Source organism: Myotis nattereri (assembly GCF_964212035.1).
Source record: "Myotis nattereri genome assembly, chromosome: 9".
Classification (NCBI taxonomy): domain Eukaryota; kingdom Metazoa; phylum Chordata; class Mammalia; order Chiroptera; family Vespertilionidae; genus Myotis; species Myotis nattereri.
In genome coordinates, this window is record NC_138084.1 from 8,082,204 (window position 1) to 8,098,772 (window position 16,569).

Here is a 16,569-nt window from a genome sequence, read left to right on the forward strand (position 1 = left end):
TAATACAGATGCTAAAACCATTGGTGAAAAAAGAGTGATGCCTCAGGAATTTACAAATTCTTAAAGTACCCACAAAATTCGTACTCATTATAAGGAAAAATATAAAAATATAGTAACTCCTCAGTGGGGAAAGTAGGCAATAGTCCTTATTGCTGAAACTTACTGGGTTTCAGAGTCAAACATAACTGGTTTGAAGTTCTACCTGCATTATCAATTTATATTAGCTGAAATGATTTTGGGAGTTACTTAACTTCATTAAGCCTCAATTTTCTATAAAATGGAAATATTAATCATCAATACCCATATCTGAAGGACATTTTGAGGATTAAATGAGACAACCCATGTAAAGCCCACAGCACAGGATCCAGCACATATGTATTAAAATACACATTGGTTGTTCTGATGAGAATAGCTATCATCTACAGAATGAAGTTTCAAGTTCCTGTAATATGTCCTGGTCGGGTAGCCCAATTGGTTAGAGTGTCATCCCAATATTCCAAGGTTGCAGGTTCGATCCTGGGTCAGGGTACATACAAGAATCAACCAACGAATGCATGACTAAGTGGAACAACAAGTGGATGTTTCTCTCTCTCTCCCTTAAATCAATTAAAATATGTATATTTTAAGTTCCAGAGAGATAAAAAGCTATACTCATTGAAAGACTTTATGATCAGGCCACACCCCTATCTTTACAGCTACTATTTAAGATTATTTCATTCCCAGGCCTCCTGGTCCAATCCTTCAACCTTGGCTCCTTCCAGAGCACCAATCAGCTAAGCCATTCACCAGAGCCCTGAGGTCCATCCATATCAATAGCTCAGACCACTCCTTCTACATACAAAATTGATGACCAAATATGCTTCTTGAAGCTCTGCTCACTGGGAGGAGTATCTCATCACTGTCTGCCGGTGAACTTCAGTGAGACTGTGGCGTCCAAAGAAGCAGGCTTAAAGACAGCTCTTTGGACTCCATTGCTGTTGTCCAGGGGGTATGGCAGGCAGCCAGTCAAAGATGAGTGCCCTTAAGGAACTCATCTGTGAGGGAAAGTGGCAGATACACAACTAATTGTAATGGACACGACAGTGTTAAATGTAATAATAATAAGCGCCATCAGGCAACTGAAAAGGAAGCAATTGGTTTTGCTTTGCAAAGTTGGGGGAATGTCATGGAGGACAGCATGTTTGATCTGGATTCTTGAACAATGAGTAAAAGTTCCACAGGCAAAGATTGGAATAACCATTTTTATTTAAAACAAGAACAAGGCTCCCTTTTGACACTATCTAGCTCAGACTTAATGCAGCTTAGTTGTGGACTATTTAAAAGAGATCATGAAAAATTTGCAGCATTGGGAGTATATTGCCAGTAGGGAAGAAGACATTCTCCAGATACTCATTTAATAAAAAAGATTTAATGACATTATTTGTAGACATGTAACATTGGAAATGTATGTGTATTGGTTTAAAGTAAATTAAGGAAATTTCACTTAGTGGGCAAAGGAACATGGTGGCAGAGTAATATATTTTTTAAATACTCATTGAACATTTTGCTTAATATCTTTCCTCTTATTTATGTGATATAAACACACTGCATAATGGTGTGAGGTACTATAAAGGTTTTATTGCCACTTGTTTGGAATTGACTGCATAACTCACTCTGACTAACAGTTGTGGGTACCTCAAACTAAGTGCCATAAAACATTTATAGCATGTCTCTCTACTTCCTATATACCTTCTCCACAGAGACAACATTTTAGTGCTCAGAAAAATACACATAAATGTAATTGTGAAAACTTTTTTTGGTTTATTTAGATTACAGACCTCCAGTCTGCAGTAAGAAAAATAAATGTTGCAAGGAAGATTTACTTCTCTGCAGGATCTCAGATTTTCTGGCAAATTCCTTCCCCAAGGAAAACCACTTTTCAAAGATATCCTCGGTAACATGCATACTGAAATTAACATAAAATTGGCAAGTCCCTTGTGTCTGCACATTCGAATTCATTTGTAAATAACCACTACTCACTTCCTTGCTTTCCCACCCCAGGACAGGACTCCAAGCAGCACAGGTGCCTAAAGACTTACAAAAAGGAATGAATAGGAACAAAGGGATGTAGGCGCCAGGAGGAAAACAATCTCCCAGGACAAAATTAATCTCAAAAGAAATAGCTAATCCAATACCGGGTATTACCAAAGTTTAAACTGCCTTTAAAATGGTGATCAGAGATAGTGTATCAAGTTTATTGGGTCTTCTACTATGCCTGCCTGATTTGCTTAAACTTTTATCCTAGGCTTATCTTGGGGATAGATTTCTGTGCTAAGCACATAATAGGTGTTAAGCCAGTATTGATTTTTAAGGGCGATGGCCAATAAATATAAACTTTACTCTTATTTTTAACTTTTACTTTATGCCTTCACGACCGATGTTTCCTATGATCCCTATATCTCACTACTAGGGTAGAGGAAACACAACTCATGTACAATAGAAGAACCTCAAATAATAATTTAATTACCGTGCACCAAACAGATAGTAAATGTGCGGGTAAAGAGTCCTGCTGAGGTTCCAAGTCTCAAACAAAAAACTCCAACACAAGATGTGCATAGTGCGTTTAAATTTATTGTAATTAAAGTCATCCAGAAGGTAGCTGGATTAATTAATGAAGAGGCACTATTTACCTTGGGATAGAAGATTCTAAAACCCAGAATGAGAAAATCCCCGAGGTGGGGCGTGGGGAGTTAATAAGAGCCCCTGGGAAAGGTCCTTTCATCGAAGACTGAAAATAAATAATGCATTTGAATTTGAATCTCTTTAAATAGAAAAAACCCCCTAACAGCAGGAAAAGGGTCCCCTGACCGAGCAGCTCGGAGCAGGAAGGGAGTAAACGGAACCGGAGAAGCCCGCTCAGCTGTTTCTGGTCGGAGACCAGGCGCAGGGAAAGGAGTCGCGATGTGGGAGCCGAGTATCTGGGTCCAAGTAACTCGAAGGGTCAAACACGAGCTCCAGGCGACGCGTGGCCAGGTCCTACCCGTTTCCACTCAGTTCCCCTTCCCTCGCGCAGCGCGAACATCAGGCGCGGCCCCTGCCCACGCGGGGCGCGGCGAGCGGACAGCTGTCTCTGGAGCAGCCGTCCCTGGAGCAGCCGACGGCGGGAAGCTCGCGGCCCGCGGGCTACGGCTGGGGGGCGCCCCTCCGGAACCCCCAGAGCGGGCTGGGCGGGGGAGGCCTCGAGCCTTCACCCCCACGGTAGCCACCGAGAGGCGGCCGGTGGCGGCGGAGGCCTCGCGGGCAGCCCGCTCGGCCGGGAGCTGCGAGCGCGGGGCGCCGGAGCGGGGGGGCGGGGCGGAGGGGGCGGGAGGTGCATCCTGGGAAATCCACCAACATGGGGCGAAACCGCCGCCGCCGCCGCGAGCCCGGGCCGCGGATGCCGCCGCTTCCCTGACGCCCAGCGGGGGCCTCGCCGCGCGCCGCGGCCCAGGAGCCCAGGGCACAAACTGGCCAGCGCGACCTCCGCCCGTCCGCCGCCGGGGCCATGTGAGCGGGCGGCTCCCTCCGCCGCCGCCGCCTCCTCCTCTTCCTCCCCCTCCCCTCCTCCCCCACTCCCCTCCCACGGGGCCCTGGAGGAGCCCCCGCTGCTGCCCGCCCTTCCTACGCCGCCCCCGCGATGGACAGGAACTACGCGACCTCCGGCTTCGCCGACCCGCCGCCGCCGCCCGCGCCCCCCGCTGCCCCCGCCGCTTCCAGCGCCGCCGCACAACCCCCCGCCCCCGCCTGGGCCTACGAGCCCCGAGCCGCGGCGGCCGCCGCCAGCAGCAGCGGCAGCAGTTGCAGCAGCCCCAGCATCAAGGCCAGGTAGGGAGGTGGGCGGCGGGGTATTGATGGGCCAGGAAAGGCCGGGGATGCGTTTGGGGCCTTCGCCCCTTTGCAGCACCGCGCAGGGGTCCGGGCCGGGTGGGGAGCCCTCCGCTCGCCTCCCCGCCCTCACCCCCCCCGAGGCGGCGGCGGGTGACTCTTCCCGGTGGTCTTGGGGTGGGCGGGGGCGCCCAGCGCGGGATTCGCGCCCAGGGCGAGTGGGGGACGGTGGGGACCAGGGAGGGCTGGTCGGGATTCGTGGGATCCGTCACCTCCCGGGTCCTGGGCTCTCACATGGTGAAGTTTGGGTTCGTGGCTGCACTCGCTCTCACGGAGCCCGAGAGTGCCTCCGGGGTGAGGGGGGAAGGGGGGCTCCGAGGAGGTCGGGGCTGTGACATTCCATTGTATTAGCACCGGCAATGTGGTCTTGGGGGGCCTGGCAGTGTAGGGGTGGGGGAGGCCGGAGAGGAAGAGGCGCCGAGTCGGGCCGCTGACTTTGGGGGGTCCGAGAGGGTTGGGCGGCGGGAGAACCCCTGGGGCGCGGGGCCCCGGGAGGGGTCCTGGTGGCGCGAACGCTGCGCCGAGCGGGTGACATATGTTTGCAGTGCCGGCCAAGCCCAAGCCCTTTCTCTTCCCCGCCTTCAGAGTTACTCTTCGGCCTCCTTCCCTTTCCGCAGCAGCGGCAGAAGTAAGGAATCGCTCTGTGTGTTGGGGAGACCAAAAGTTGGGAAGACATTGGAGGGGGGCTTCCGTGCAGGCCGCAAAGGTTGAAGAACAGGGGCGCGCTTCTCCATTTCGGCTTCTGGCGCTCTGGTCGTCATTGTAGCGCGGGGTTCAAGAGTTCATCTCTGCGAGTCGATAGCAGAACCAAGGGAATCTAAGAGATTGACGCTTTCTCGGTATTTAAGCGCACGGGAGACGTGTGGTAGGGCCACTTCGCGAAACGGTCCTTCGAGTGATGGCCGGAAGGCGTGGTCTGGTTCGGGTGGTGCGGGAGCGGGGCGTTTTGAAACCACCTCCGCCGAACAATGCTGAGTCCGGTAGGTGGGTGCCGCGTCTGAGGACCGGGATCGGGAAGCCGGGGTCGCTCATGACTTCATCCTCAACTACCGACAGGGAGCTTCGTGGCTTTGTCTCATCAGATTTCTTCATTATTGTCCAGACAGAAGTGAACTTTTTTTTTTTTTTTTTACTTTACATATTACAGTGTTCTAGGTTATCTTTGTTTTTGTGAAAATTCCACGTTCACGATTTGGAAAATAGGTGTGAAGATCCGCTGATCTTTGTCTTTAGTTAGTATCTTGGGATGATTATGAGAAATTGAGAAAAATCTGGCACAAGAAACGGGAAATCAGCTTCCTTAGAAAATTTTAGGGCCTTTGCTTAAAAGAACTGCGATTTTTTAAAAAATAATATGATGTCCCAATTTGGAGATAAATACTTAAATGCTGAAATAAATAGTTATAAACAGTCATAACTGTATTATATACAATTAAACCATGGAGTTTTATGAAAGATGTTTGGTACCTTTCCCATTACTATTACTATTTTGGTGGTAATTTGACTATCATTTTTCAAGTAGCTTTTGCATTGAAAATGATAATTTACAAATTAAAACTACTTTCTCTTCAGTGAACAGCAATGATAGGAATTTGTGCAGCATTTTTTTATGTTTTAAATGAAAAAAATGTTTTATTAGGTAAATGCTACCTAGTTATTTCTGTTATTTCTTTTAGCAGAATACTTCTGAGGCAAGAAACTAAATCTACTTGTCATATTTTCCAAATGTTGTTTATCAAAATAACAAAGAATGACTTCCCAAACACATTTGAAAACAGTAAGTAGATTCATTTGGAACACATAATCTAGAAAAAAAATTATTTTCTGTTTATTGGAAGTTACTGATTTTTAAATGCTAAGTCCCCCCCTTAAAATATATTGGGGGATGGGGTCAGCAAAATTATAGCATAGAAAATGCAGGCTTTCCCCCTCCCCCACCAACTTGCTTTGTTAACATCTTGTGTTAGGATCAGGCCATCTGTACAGGGCTACACACACTTCTTAATTGCACCTCGTTTTATTCCTCAAACTGTGCAATGCCCTCTTTCATTTCAGTTATATAGAAAATACCAAATCTGAAATGATGCCCTTAAGTCTTTCAGTATTCTTCATTTTCTGAAGCCTGTTCATATTTTTATAACATTTTAAAGAGCTTTTTCATAATTCAGGTTATCAGTTGAATGTTTTTGTTTCCCTTTGTGGCACTTTATTCTTGAAGGTGCAAATGAGTACTAGTTGTGATGAGGTAATATGGATACATATCCATAAAGAATTAGCTTGTCTGTCGCCTTGTTTCCAGTAACCTATTCAGAAGCTTATAGATGATAATGACATTCATGGCATGGGATCGAACATCCTACTTTCTGTCTGCTTGGTCCTGAAATGGAACATTTTCATCAGTTGATAGGGAAAAGCATGGTAAATAATTTTTCATGAGTTTAAAGTAATGCTTTTTTTATATAACCGCTCCATCAGACATAGGTATTTCTCTTATTTTATCCACTGAAAAATAAAGAGCTAATGGGAAACACCAGCATTTTACCTTAAAATAGGGTGTAAATAGGGATTCCTGAATATTTCTAAAACAATACCGGCTAGGTACATGGAAGTTCAGGGGTAAGAACTGGTCATATCAGTCTCCATGTATTTGTGCTGTTCTCAGTTGGTTTTAGGGACCAAATGAGCATATTTTTGCCTATCACTATGGAATTGGAAATATTTTTTGTGGGACTATTTTAGATACTATAAATACCTTCGCATGCTTTTGGAAGTAAGATGACATCAGGAAGCTGCAGACCTGCTGCCTTTTCTCTATTACTTATATTTTGTACTGAACAGGAAGAGATAGCAGTTTTATCATGGTGATGACAGATGTTTGTATTTGAATATGCACCAGAAAGTGACTAAATGGAAATATTTTGTTTTACAATGATTTATATTTGTTTTTTTGCCTTTCTAACTTGAAACAGTCCGGGGTTTTTCTTGCCACCAGTTTTTAGAATTTCCTAATAAGTTCTTTCTGATTATAGTATGTGTAATGAGTGTGATAGGTACCCCTCCAAAAAAACAAAATAATGATTAGCTTCTCTAAAAATGGTCAGCTACTATATTAAGGACTTTTTGAGTGAGTTTTAAAGTTAGAGTTTCCCTCAAGGCTTTTGGAAAAAGACCTTGTAAGATCACAATTTATGAGGAGTAAGGACAATCCCAAATTACTAAGGTTATTTTAAATAAACTTTTGTTGTTCAGAAAGTGTTTTCCCATAGAAATAATGTTGTAAGTAATAGTAACCATCATTTACTGAGCAACTAATGTGTGCTAGCTACTGAGTGTTTTAAGTGATGTACTAGAACACACACGCACACAATTAAATCTTCAGCAATCGTTTGAGGTACGTATTTTTACTTTCTTTTACTGAAAATGGAAGCCGAGGCATAGAGACATTAATATACTTAGAGACACGTAGCTAGTAAGTAGTGGAGCTGGGATTTAAACCTGGGCATTGTGGATCTGGAGCCGCATGTTTAATTACTGTACTTAACTACTTCATGATAAGATACATCTACCTGTACTATGGGTTGAATGAGCTTTTGTAGCTGGCCTGGAAACCTAACGATTATTAATATATTTACTTCGCTGTTCTTTGTCACCATTACCTCCCCCCCCATCCCCCACCCCCCCACCCCTAATTGAAACAAGCTTCCTTTCACTTCCATAGCACTGTATTTTCCTCTCTGGCCCACTGCTTTTCCCTGTTCTTCGTTAGTCCTGACTATTTTAATCTCTACATGTTGTCATTTCCTCACAGCTTGGGACTGATGTGATTTCTTGTCCATTCTGTGCTTTCTCCTAAGCACATAACATCCATGCTTATGGCTTTAAATATCATCTCTGGGGACACATGTGCTAAAGCCCAGACCTCTTCTGAGCACCTAATCCATATGCAGTTACCTCTCTGAACTTTTACTTGGGTATGTGATGGGCTTTTAGTTAAGAGCTCATGCTTCCCCCACCACCCCAGCTCTTGTTTGTATAGTGAGGTCCATCTCAGTCACACCTCTCTCCACCTAGTTGCTCAGGCCAGAACCTGGGAGTTGTGTGTGCTACTACTTTTTAATCTCTTAAATATATATTGAAATTGTCTACTTTTTTCTGTTCCCACTACTTCACCCTGATTCAAGGTACGGTTATTTTTCACTTGGATTACTATGGTAGCATCCTATGTCATCCTTAGTGAAGCTACCATGTATATCAAATGACTTTCAAATTTATATCTCTAGATTCATACCTAGTTGCTTACTATTATCTCCATATGAATATTGAAGAGGTATTTCAAACAAATATGGATATCACCCTAACCACCAAACTGGTTCTCCTTTAATCTTTCCCACCTCAGTAAATAATATCACCTTTTATTGTATCTCAGGCCTAAAAGTGGGAGCCATCTATGATTCATTTCTTTCCTTCCGTATCCACTCCCTTAGTAAATCCTGCTGACTTGAGTCCATGGTTTCCTACATGGACTGTTGCAGTTGCCTCCTTTTGCTTTTCTTGCTTCCACTTTAGCTTTTCTAGAGTCTATTAAGCATGCAACAGTCAGATTTAATATTTCATAATATAAATCAGGTGATGTCATTACCCTGCTTAAAACCTTCCAATGTTTCTCCAGAGGAAAATATAAAGTCCTTGTCATGGACTTTATATAATACACATACACACTTCTTAAAAACTAATAAGACAGCTAACCACCACTTTTTTTTTTTTTTTTTGGCCAAACAATTTAAACAAACTTCATAAGGGAAACTATAAGAATAGCCTATAAAAATATAAAAAGTTGCTCCTCATCATTTGTTATTATGGAAATGCAAATTAAACCACAATGAGATACCTCTACCTACTTAGAATGTCTAAAATTAAGAAGACTGAAAAATTCAAATGGTCAAAAGAATATAAAGCAGAAATGGAATATTCATTCATTATTAATGGTAATGTGAAATAAATAGTACATGCACTTACCTTCTCACCTAGAAATCCCACTCCAAATATTTAATTTAGAGAAATGAAAACATATGTCCACAAAAAACTTATATACAAATGTTCAAAGCAGGTTTGTTTATTTATAGTCGTCCCTAACTGGAAACAACCCAAATGTCCCTTAGGTGACTAGATAAACATGTTATGATATACTAGTATTCATACAACTCATTGAAAAGGAATGAATTATTCATGTATGCAACACCATGAATTTATCTCAAAAACATGTTGAATGAAAAGAGCCAGACACAAAAGAATATAGGCATGAGGCTTATCAGTGGCTATCTGGGGATGAGATGAAAAAGATATTGATTGCAAATAGTCATGAGAAACCTTTTGTTGTGAAGGAAAAGTTGGTTAGGATTGTGATTATATTGGTGTATTTATTTATCAAAATAAGTGAACTGTGCACTTGAAATGGGTATACTTGCCCTGGCCAACTGGCTCAGTTAGTTAGAGCATCACCCGTTCGATTCTGGGTTCGATTCTGGTCAGGGCACATACCTAGGTCGAGGGTATAGGAGGCAGCTGATCTGTGGATGTTTCTCTCTCACATTGGTGTGTCTCTCTCCTTTCCCCTTCCTCTCTAAAATCAATAAAAACATATCCTCAGGTGAAGATTTTAAAAAATGGATGTAGTTGATTGTGTGTAAATTATACCTTAATAAAATTTATTTTTAAAGTTAAAAAAAGATTTTTATGCCCTAGCTGGTTTGGCTCAGTGGATGGAGTGTTGGCTTGCAGATTGAAGGGTCCTGATGTACCTTGGTTGCAGGCTCAATCTCCGGCCCTGATCAGGGTGCGTGTGGGAGGCAACCAATCGATGTGTTTCTCTCACATTGATGCTTCTCTCTCTCTGTCTCTCCTCTTCCTTTCCACTCTCTCTAAAAATAAAGGGGAAAATATCCTCAGGTGATGATTAACAACAACAAAAAAGATTTAAAAATAACCCTAAATTGAGTCTTCAAACAAACAAAATGTAATTCCTACAAGTAATTAATAAGGTAGCTGTAACAATATTACTTTTGAATCAGTATTCTAACTGTTTACACTTAGTGGGATATAATCTGGGCACAGAAAGCACCATGAAGAAACACTGACTTTACTTAGTAGATTGTTTTTGGTAGAGGTTGCATTATAATTAGAGTATTTTCAAATAGAGCTAATGAGAAATATTGATGTCGTTGTGAATTAGGGTTCCAACCTTAGGAAAAGGGAGATACATATGTGAAATCAGGGAAGATGAGGAATACTATATTAGATTTGAATGAGAATTGTCAGTATGAACTCATATATTTTAAAAGACTAGCTTTGTCCACCAAAAGGGCCTAAAAGCAAATGAAACCTCAGGCATCGAACACACCTTACACCCAGATCTTGGTTTTTAAACGCCAATGCCCACTAAAGAAGCTCCTAGTAGAAATGATTGATTTCAGGTCTGGTACAGGAAAAATAACAAGGTGAGCCTAAAACTTCTTGTGTTAGAAGGATGTGTTTGAGCCTAACAGGAATACCTCCCACCACCTCCTTTCTCTGGGAAGAATTCAGGGGCTTCCTCACAACCATTCCTCCAGGATCTGGAAACTACCCCTGGAGATTTTCGGGTAATTGAACAGGGACCAAGGACAGTCTTGTCATCAGATTCAGTCCTGGCCAGGCCATGAATAGGGTGCTAAGGGGATGGAGCCCAGTTCTATCCTGGGCCCACAGAGCATTGCCTGGCCTGGACCCTGGACCCAAGCCAGCAGAAGTTCCCACGCCAGTAAAGATAAGCTCTGTTCTCCCACCTGGTTCTTGAAAATTTGAGTGGGGCCACCCTGCCTTCTCCAGCAGCTCCTTCCTGCCACCCTCCAAGGCTCCATCTTCATTTATTCTCTCTATTCCTACCGTTTAAACTCTGTTCAGAGTCCAGATGCACTGGGCACTTTCCTCTCTCCCACTGTAGTGTGGCCTTTAAAGCATCCCTAATCTAAACAGGTCAAAGTTAGTCATTCAGAAATACTTATGAAACACACATGAGGCGCCAGACAGTTCTGGGCACTGGGAAGCCAGCAGGGACCAGGATAGGCAAAGTCCTGGCCTCCCCAAGCGGACATTCTAGGGACTTTAATGAAAGGAGAGTTCCAACTTCACCACAGAGGGGCCAGTCTGGGTGGGGAGAGACAGGGAGAATCACCCTAGATAAAGTCAGTAATTCATCCTTTTGCTTTGAACTACAGCCAGCCAGGGTTACTGAAGCCTAGTGGAAGGGACACTGTCCCTGCTGTTGAACAATTGGCCTGGGGCAAGTTTGAGCTCTCAGCTGTGATGACTGGGCCCTTTCATGTGACCTGGGAATTCACCTACACAGACCTCACCTGAGGCAGGAATGTGGTCTGTGCTGGGCTTCTGTCACCACCACCTGCCCAGACTTCCAACCCGAGGATTCAGGGGAAGCGAAAGCTGCTACATCCACCCAAGGTGCTTTCTATTGCTCTGTCCCCTTTTGTGTTTGCAACAATCACTGTGTGGACCTTGGCAGGTGCTATCCACACACTCTGGGATTACCTGTGGCATGCAGCCGGGGTCCATGCACAACTGCTTCATGTGGACAATGTGCTGAGTGGGAGTGGGGGTGGGGGTTAAGTAATTTAACTAGAAAGTAGGAAAAAGATCAGAAATATCAGTTTTATGTGAAGAAAAACAATGTTAGGAAATAGAATGAAAAGTTCCCATGAATTCCAAAGTTGAAGATGGGAAGTCAAGTGTATTTCAGCTCCTTGGGTGGTGGCTTTAGTCCCTGTGCCCCAGTCCTATGGGGGAGTGGGGGTTGCCTCTCCTCCACCCTGCCTCACGTCCTGTTTTGAAAGGCTCTGGTTTAAGATCCGCCCTCTGAGGGGGCCTTTGCTTGGTGGTACCTTCTCCCAAGTGCTCTCCAAGCAGGAAGGCAAGTATAGATGCCGAAGAGGAGATTGATTTGCCTGTTAGCCGGCTTCGATAATAGCAACCCAACCAAGTGGCTCTGGGCAACAGGGACAAATCATTCCCTCTCACAGTAAGAGCTTCCAAAGTAGAGATGATCCAAGATTACATACATGAGCAGCTGAAAAATGTCATTGAGGACCCAGGTTCTCTCCACTTTCTCCCCCTGCCATTCACTTTTGCTCACGGTATCCTGTCTCATGTCCCTCATCAGATGTCCCCCAGGTTTCATTAGCCAGAATCAGCACAACCCACTTAACAATCTCCAGGTAAGACGAGGCCCCCACAATGGCCTAGACCAGTGGTCGGCAAACTGCGGCTCGCGAGCCACATGCGGTTCTTTGGCCCCTTGAGTGTGGCTCTTCCACAAAATACCACGTGCGGGCGCACACGTACAGTGCGATTGAAACTTCGTGGACCGTGCGCAGAAGTCGCTATTTTGTGGAAGAGCCACACTCAAGGGGCCAAAGAGCCTCACGTGGCTCGCAAGCCGTAGTTTGCCGACCACTGGCCTAGACTAATGAAGAGTCGCCCTTTGGAGCTGGGTGGAGCCCACGGTCCTAAAAAGGACATAACCCTAAGAAGAGGGCAACCCAATCAAGGTTCTGCCACCCAGGTAGGAAGGAGGAAATGGCTCCCTAGTGGGCAGCCCACAGGTCTGCAACAGGTGGTGGCCCCATTGACCTCTCTAAGGAAGGAATGGTAAAATGATCCTGATTTTATTCTCATGGGAACCAAACTATTCTAAGACAAGAATCCTGCTTACTCAGCTGCCATCAGGTTGAAGAGATAAAGCCCCCTTGACAGTGTTGACCCAGTGGCTCCCACCACAACCTTCTAGCAAGCCTACAGGTGCATGGGACAGAGAATTTCCTGCTGGTACTGAGAGGCACATGGCTTGTGCCCATTCTGATTACAGATTAATGTCAGAACCAAAACAGTGATGCTTGGCTTCAGTATCTGTCTGTGTAATAAAACTGACCGTGTCCCTCTGTCTGGAGAATACTCACTCTCATGGATAAGAAATACCACTCCATTGGAGATTTTGCTAGGGCTTTGTAAAGGTCCTTTTCGAAAAACTGAAAATCTTCTAATTCCTTGTGAAAAAATATAGCACTTTGACAAAGAGAGAGAGGTCAAGAATCTATTTGTCCTGAACACCTGACTGTAAGTCCTCCCTGCAATTCTGTGAAATACACCGTTGATGCTCATGAGTCCCTTCATTGCCGCTCACCACTCACTCACTTGACTTGGGTTGGCTGTCTCTCTTTGATTCATGCCAGGTCCACAAGTACTGAAAGCTCAGGTCTCCATCCTGGTTTTCTCAGAAGAGCCAGAGGTAGTAATGGGCACGCCCCTGGAGCCTTCTGATTCTCCTCCGTCTCCAGGAAGTCCTCCCCATTGAGAGTATCCTCTTCCCACAGCAGGCCTTCCTTCCACCTGAAATATGAAAAGCAAGGCTCAGATTCCTCAGCGATCAACCCACACTGTCCACATTGTGAAACTTCTTCTCTGACTCTGCTTCTGAGAGAGGCTGTGTGTGTTCTGTCTCCAGCAACAGAAACAGGTTTCTTCTGGAACAGTTGAAAGCTCAGTGTCCGTTGCTGTGCCTGTTTGAGATCCAGGCTCCCACCTATCAGTGGGATCTGGCTCCACCGAGAATCCATTGTCCCTTGGGCCTGGGCAGAGTGGACCGGGACTGTGTTAGTAAGAAGACAGGTTTGAGGGATCTGGGGTTGGAGTTGGTAGGGCAGCCACCCTGGTTTCCTGTGCTGAGTCATTCTCCTACACTGCAGAGGATATCTTTCTCCAGTGAACCTCTGCTCTCCAGAAAAGGCTCCCCTGTTGAGCGCAGCAGTGGTGGCAGGGGCACCTCCGCAGCAGCGCTAAGGATGTCTGACTGCGGACTTAGGGGAATGGGCCTAAGCCATTAGTCGGACATCCCCCAAGGGCTCCTGGACTGTAAGATGGCGCAGGCTGGGCTGAGGGACCTCCATGCACCGGGCCTCTAGTATATATGTATGTATATATGTGTGTGTGTGTGTGTATGTGTGTGTGTGTGTGTATATATATATATATATATATTTATTTATTTATTTAAAAAACTAAATGTAAAGAGATACAACCAAATGCTATTCTTGAATTTGATTGGATCCTACATTGAAAAAGCTTTAAAATTTCCAAATATTTTGCTAATAATTAGGGGAAATTGAATTATGACCTCTGTGTTACATGCTATTATTGACTTAATGTTGAAGTTCTTTAAGTTAATACTGGTTATATAGGACAATATTCTATTCCTAGGAGATACAACTGAAGGAATTAAGGATGTAGTGTGATGTCTGCAAGTTATTTTCAAGTGGTTTAGTAAAAAAAAATAATGTGTGTGTGTGTGTGTGTGTGTGTGTGTGTAGTAAAAGATAACAAAATGTTAACAATTGTTCAATCTTAGGTGACAGGTGTGTGGGTTATTCACTATACTATTTTAATTTTTTCTGTGGGCTTAAAATATTCAAAATAAAAATCAAGGGAAGAAAACATCTTTTTCTGAATGACTCAAAATGTAATTTTAAGCTTTTGGGAAATGATATTAATGATCAATTTATTTGAATGATCTGATATTACATAGAATGTTAAAATTAGAGGGACCTTGGAGATTATCTTGTTTAGTCCCTTATTCATACAGATGAGGAGATTAGTCTGACAGTAATTGAATCACTTCTTGAAATCACACTGTAAGCCAGTAGTAGAGCTTGGATAGTGAATTCAGCTCTCCTGTTTTCCGGGATATTGCTCTTCCCACTGTACCATGTTTTACCACTCTCAGTAAAAGGACTTTGTAGGAGGTAAAAGTTGAATTAAAGAAAATATTATGTGTCATTTTTCTTCCTTGTATATCTTCAATGTGCTTTCCCCATTTTGACATTTTCAGACTGTGCTTGATCTATTGGTCTATAGATCAGGAATTTATAGTCAAAGACTTCCGCTACTTTTGACAGTTGCTGTTTTAGAAACTTTTTTTCTAGAAATTTTTTGGTCATATGGTTTGAGCATTGTGTTTTTGGTCACTTATTTTTATTATTCTTTAGTTTAAGCTATGAAGAAGGACATCCCTCACTCTCTGAAACAAATCGCCTTCAGAGACAGACTTTTGCAGCTTCTCATCAACTTCCTGGATATCCTACCACACCTCAGCCAACCGGTAAAAATTCTCTTGTGAAATATAACAGAATCTGGATACATTTAGTGAATAAGGGGAAAAAAATCAGTTTTCACATGTTGGGTTATGAATATGTGTGCAGTACATAACAGTGTCATGGGAAATTTTAAAATGAGATTAAAAGCTTTGTCTTTTATTGATAAGGAATATAAACAACTAATTAGTTGGGAGATCTTTTTCATGCATCTTTATAGATTTTAAATGATAACTATGCTTAGTCAAATTAATATTTGTTTGCTACTTCAAAATAAGACAGTTTAGAATTGTAGAATTTTGGCCTCAAATTTCAGAGAGTCCTTTTAAAAATATCAGAAATATAATTTTATATTAATAATATCTTTACTTTGGGATATATTTTATCTTCAAATGTAGGTCTTTCTGGAACATTTGATACTGGTGTGAACAGTGCCAGCACTAACACTAAGGAATCTTCAGTAATGAACTTTCTCTCTTCTGTTGAATCTCAAACAGCTCAGGCTGCTTCTTCAGGAACTACTCTTTTACCACAATTCAGGGCTCCATCCTGGCAGACAGGTGATTCTTTGTTTTCAGAATTTTTAAGTCTTGTAAAAATATACTTTGAATGGGCCTTATCATTATGGTAGTGTGGCTGAGAGTGAAGTTAATTATTGATTTTCCAGTGAACTTTAAAACCTGAAATTTTTCACAATTTTAAGGTGGACAAAATAAATTTTACTAGCAGAAATTCAGTTTTAGCACTCTGATAAAAACCAAATTGAAGAAAGAAGATAATTATTAAAGATAAACCCTAGAAGTAAAGTTTTTGTCTGTCAACTTAAATACAGTTGACCCTTGAAAAATGGGTGTTAAGGGTGTATTGACCCCCTGCATAGTTGAAAATCCACATATAACTTCTTTTTAAGAGCAAAATTTACTTTTTTCCCTATTACAGTTGACATTCAATATTATTGTATATTAGTTTCAAGAGTACAACATAGTGATTAGACATTTTTATAATTTGCAAAGTGATCGCTTTAATAATTCTAGTGTTCACCTGACATCATACATAGTTATTACAGTATTCATTATATTTGCTGTGTTGCAAATAACTTTTTAAAAAATATATTTTTATTGACTTCAGACAGAAAGGGAGAGGGAAAGAGAGACTGAAACATTAATGATGAGAGAGAATCATCAATCAGGTGCCTCCTACATGTCCCCCACTGGGGATCTAGCCCACCCAGGCATGTGCCCTCACTGGGAATTAAACCTTGACTTCCTGGTTCATAGGTCGATGTTCAACCATTGAGCCATGTCGGCTGGGCATGCAAAAACTTTTGATTCCCCTAAAACCTAACTTCTAACAACCTACTGTGGACTGGAAGCCTTACCAATAAAGTAAGCAGTCGATTGCACATTTTATATGTTTATATGTATTATGTGCTATATTAAAAGAAAGTAAGCTAGAGAAAAGAAGATGTTATTAAGAA

The 16,569-nt window shown here is 42.9% G+C and overlaps 1 protein-coding gene across 1 annotated transcript in view; it reads left to right on the forward strand.

The window, feature by feature from the left end:
* The first annotated feature begins 3,353 nt into the window (after positions 1–3,353).
* The window catches only part of QSER1 (glutamine and serine rich 1), a 59,701-nt gene continuing 46,485 nt past the window's right edge, over positions 3,354–16,569 (forward strand). Inside the window, exons 1-3 of the mRNA XM_081100421.1 lie at positions 3,354–3,843; positions 14,988–15,100; positions 15,491–15,652. Of these exons, the coding sequence (XP_080956547.1) occupies positions 3,656–3,843; positions 14,988–15,100; positions 15,491–15,652 (463 nt within the window). The 5' untranslated portion in view covers positions 3,354–3,655. The remainder of the gene's footprint in view (positions 3,844–14,987; positions 15,101–15,490; positions 15,653–16,569) is intronic.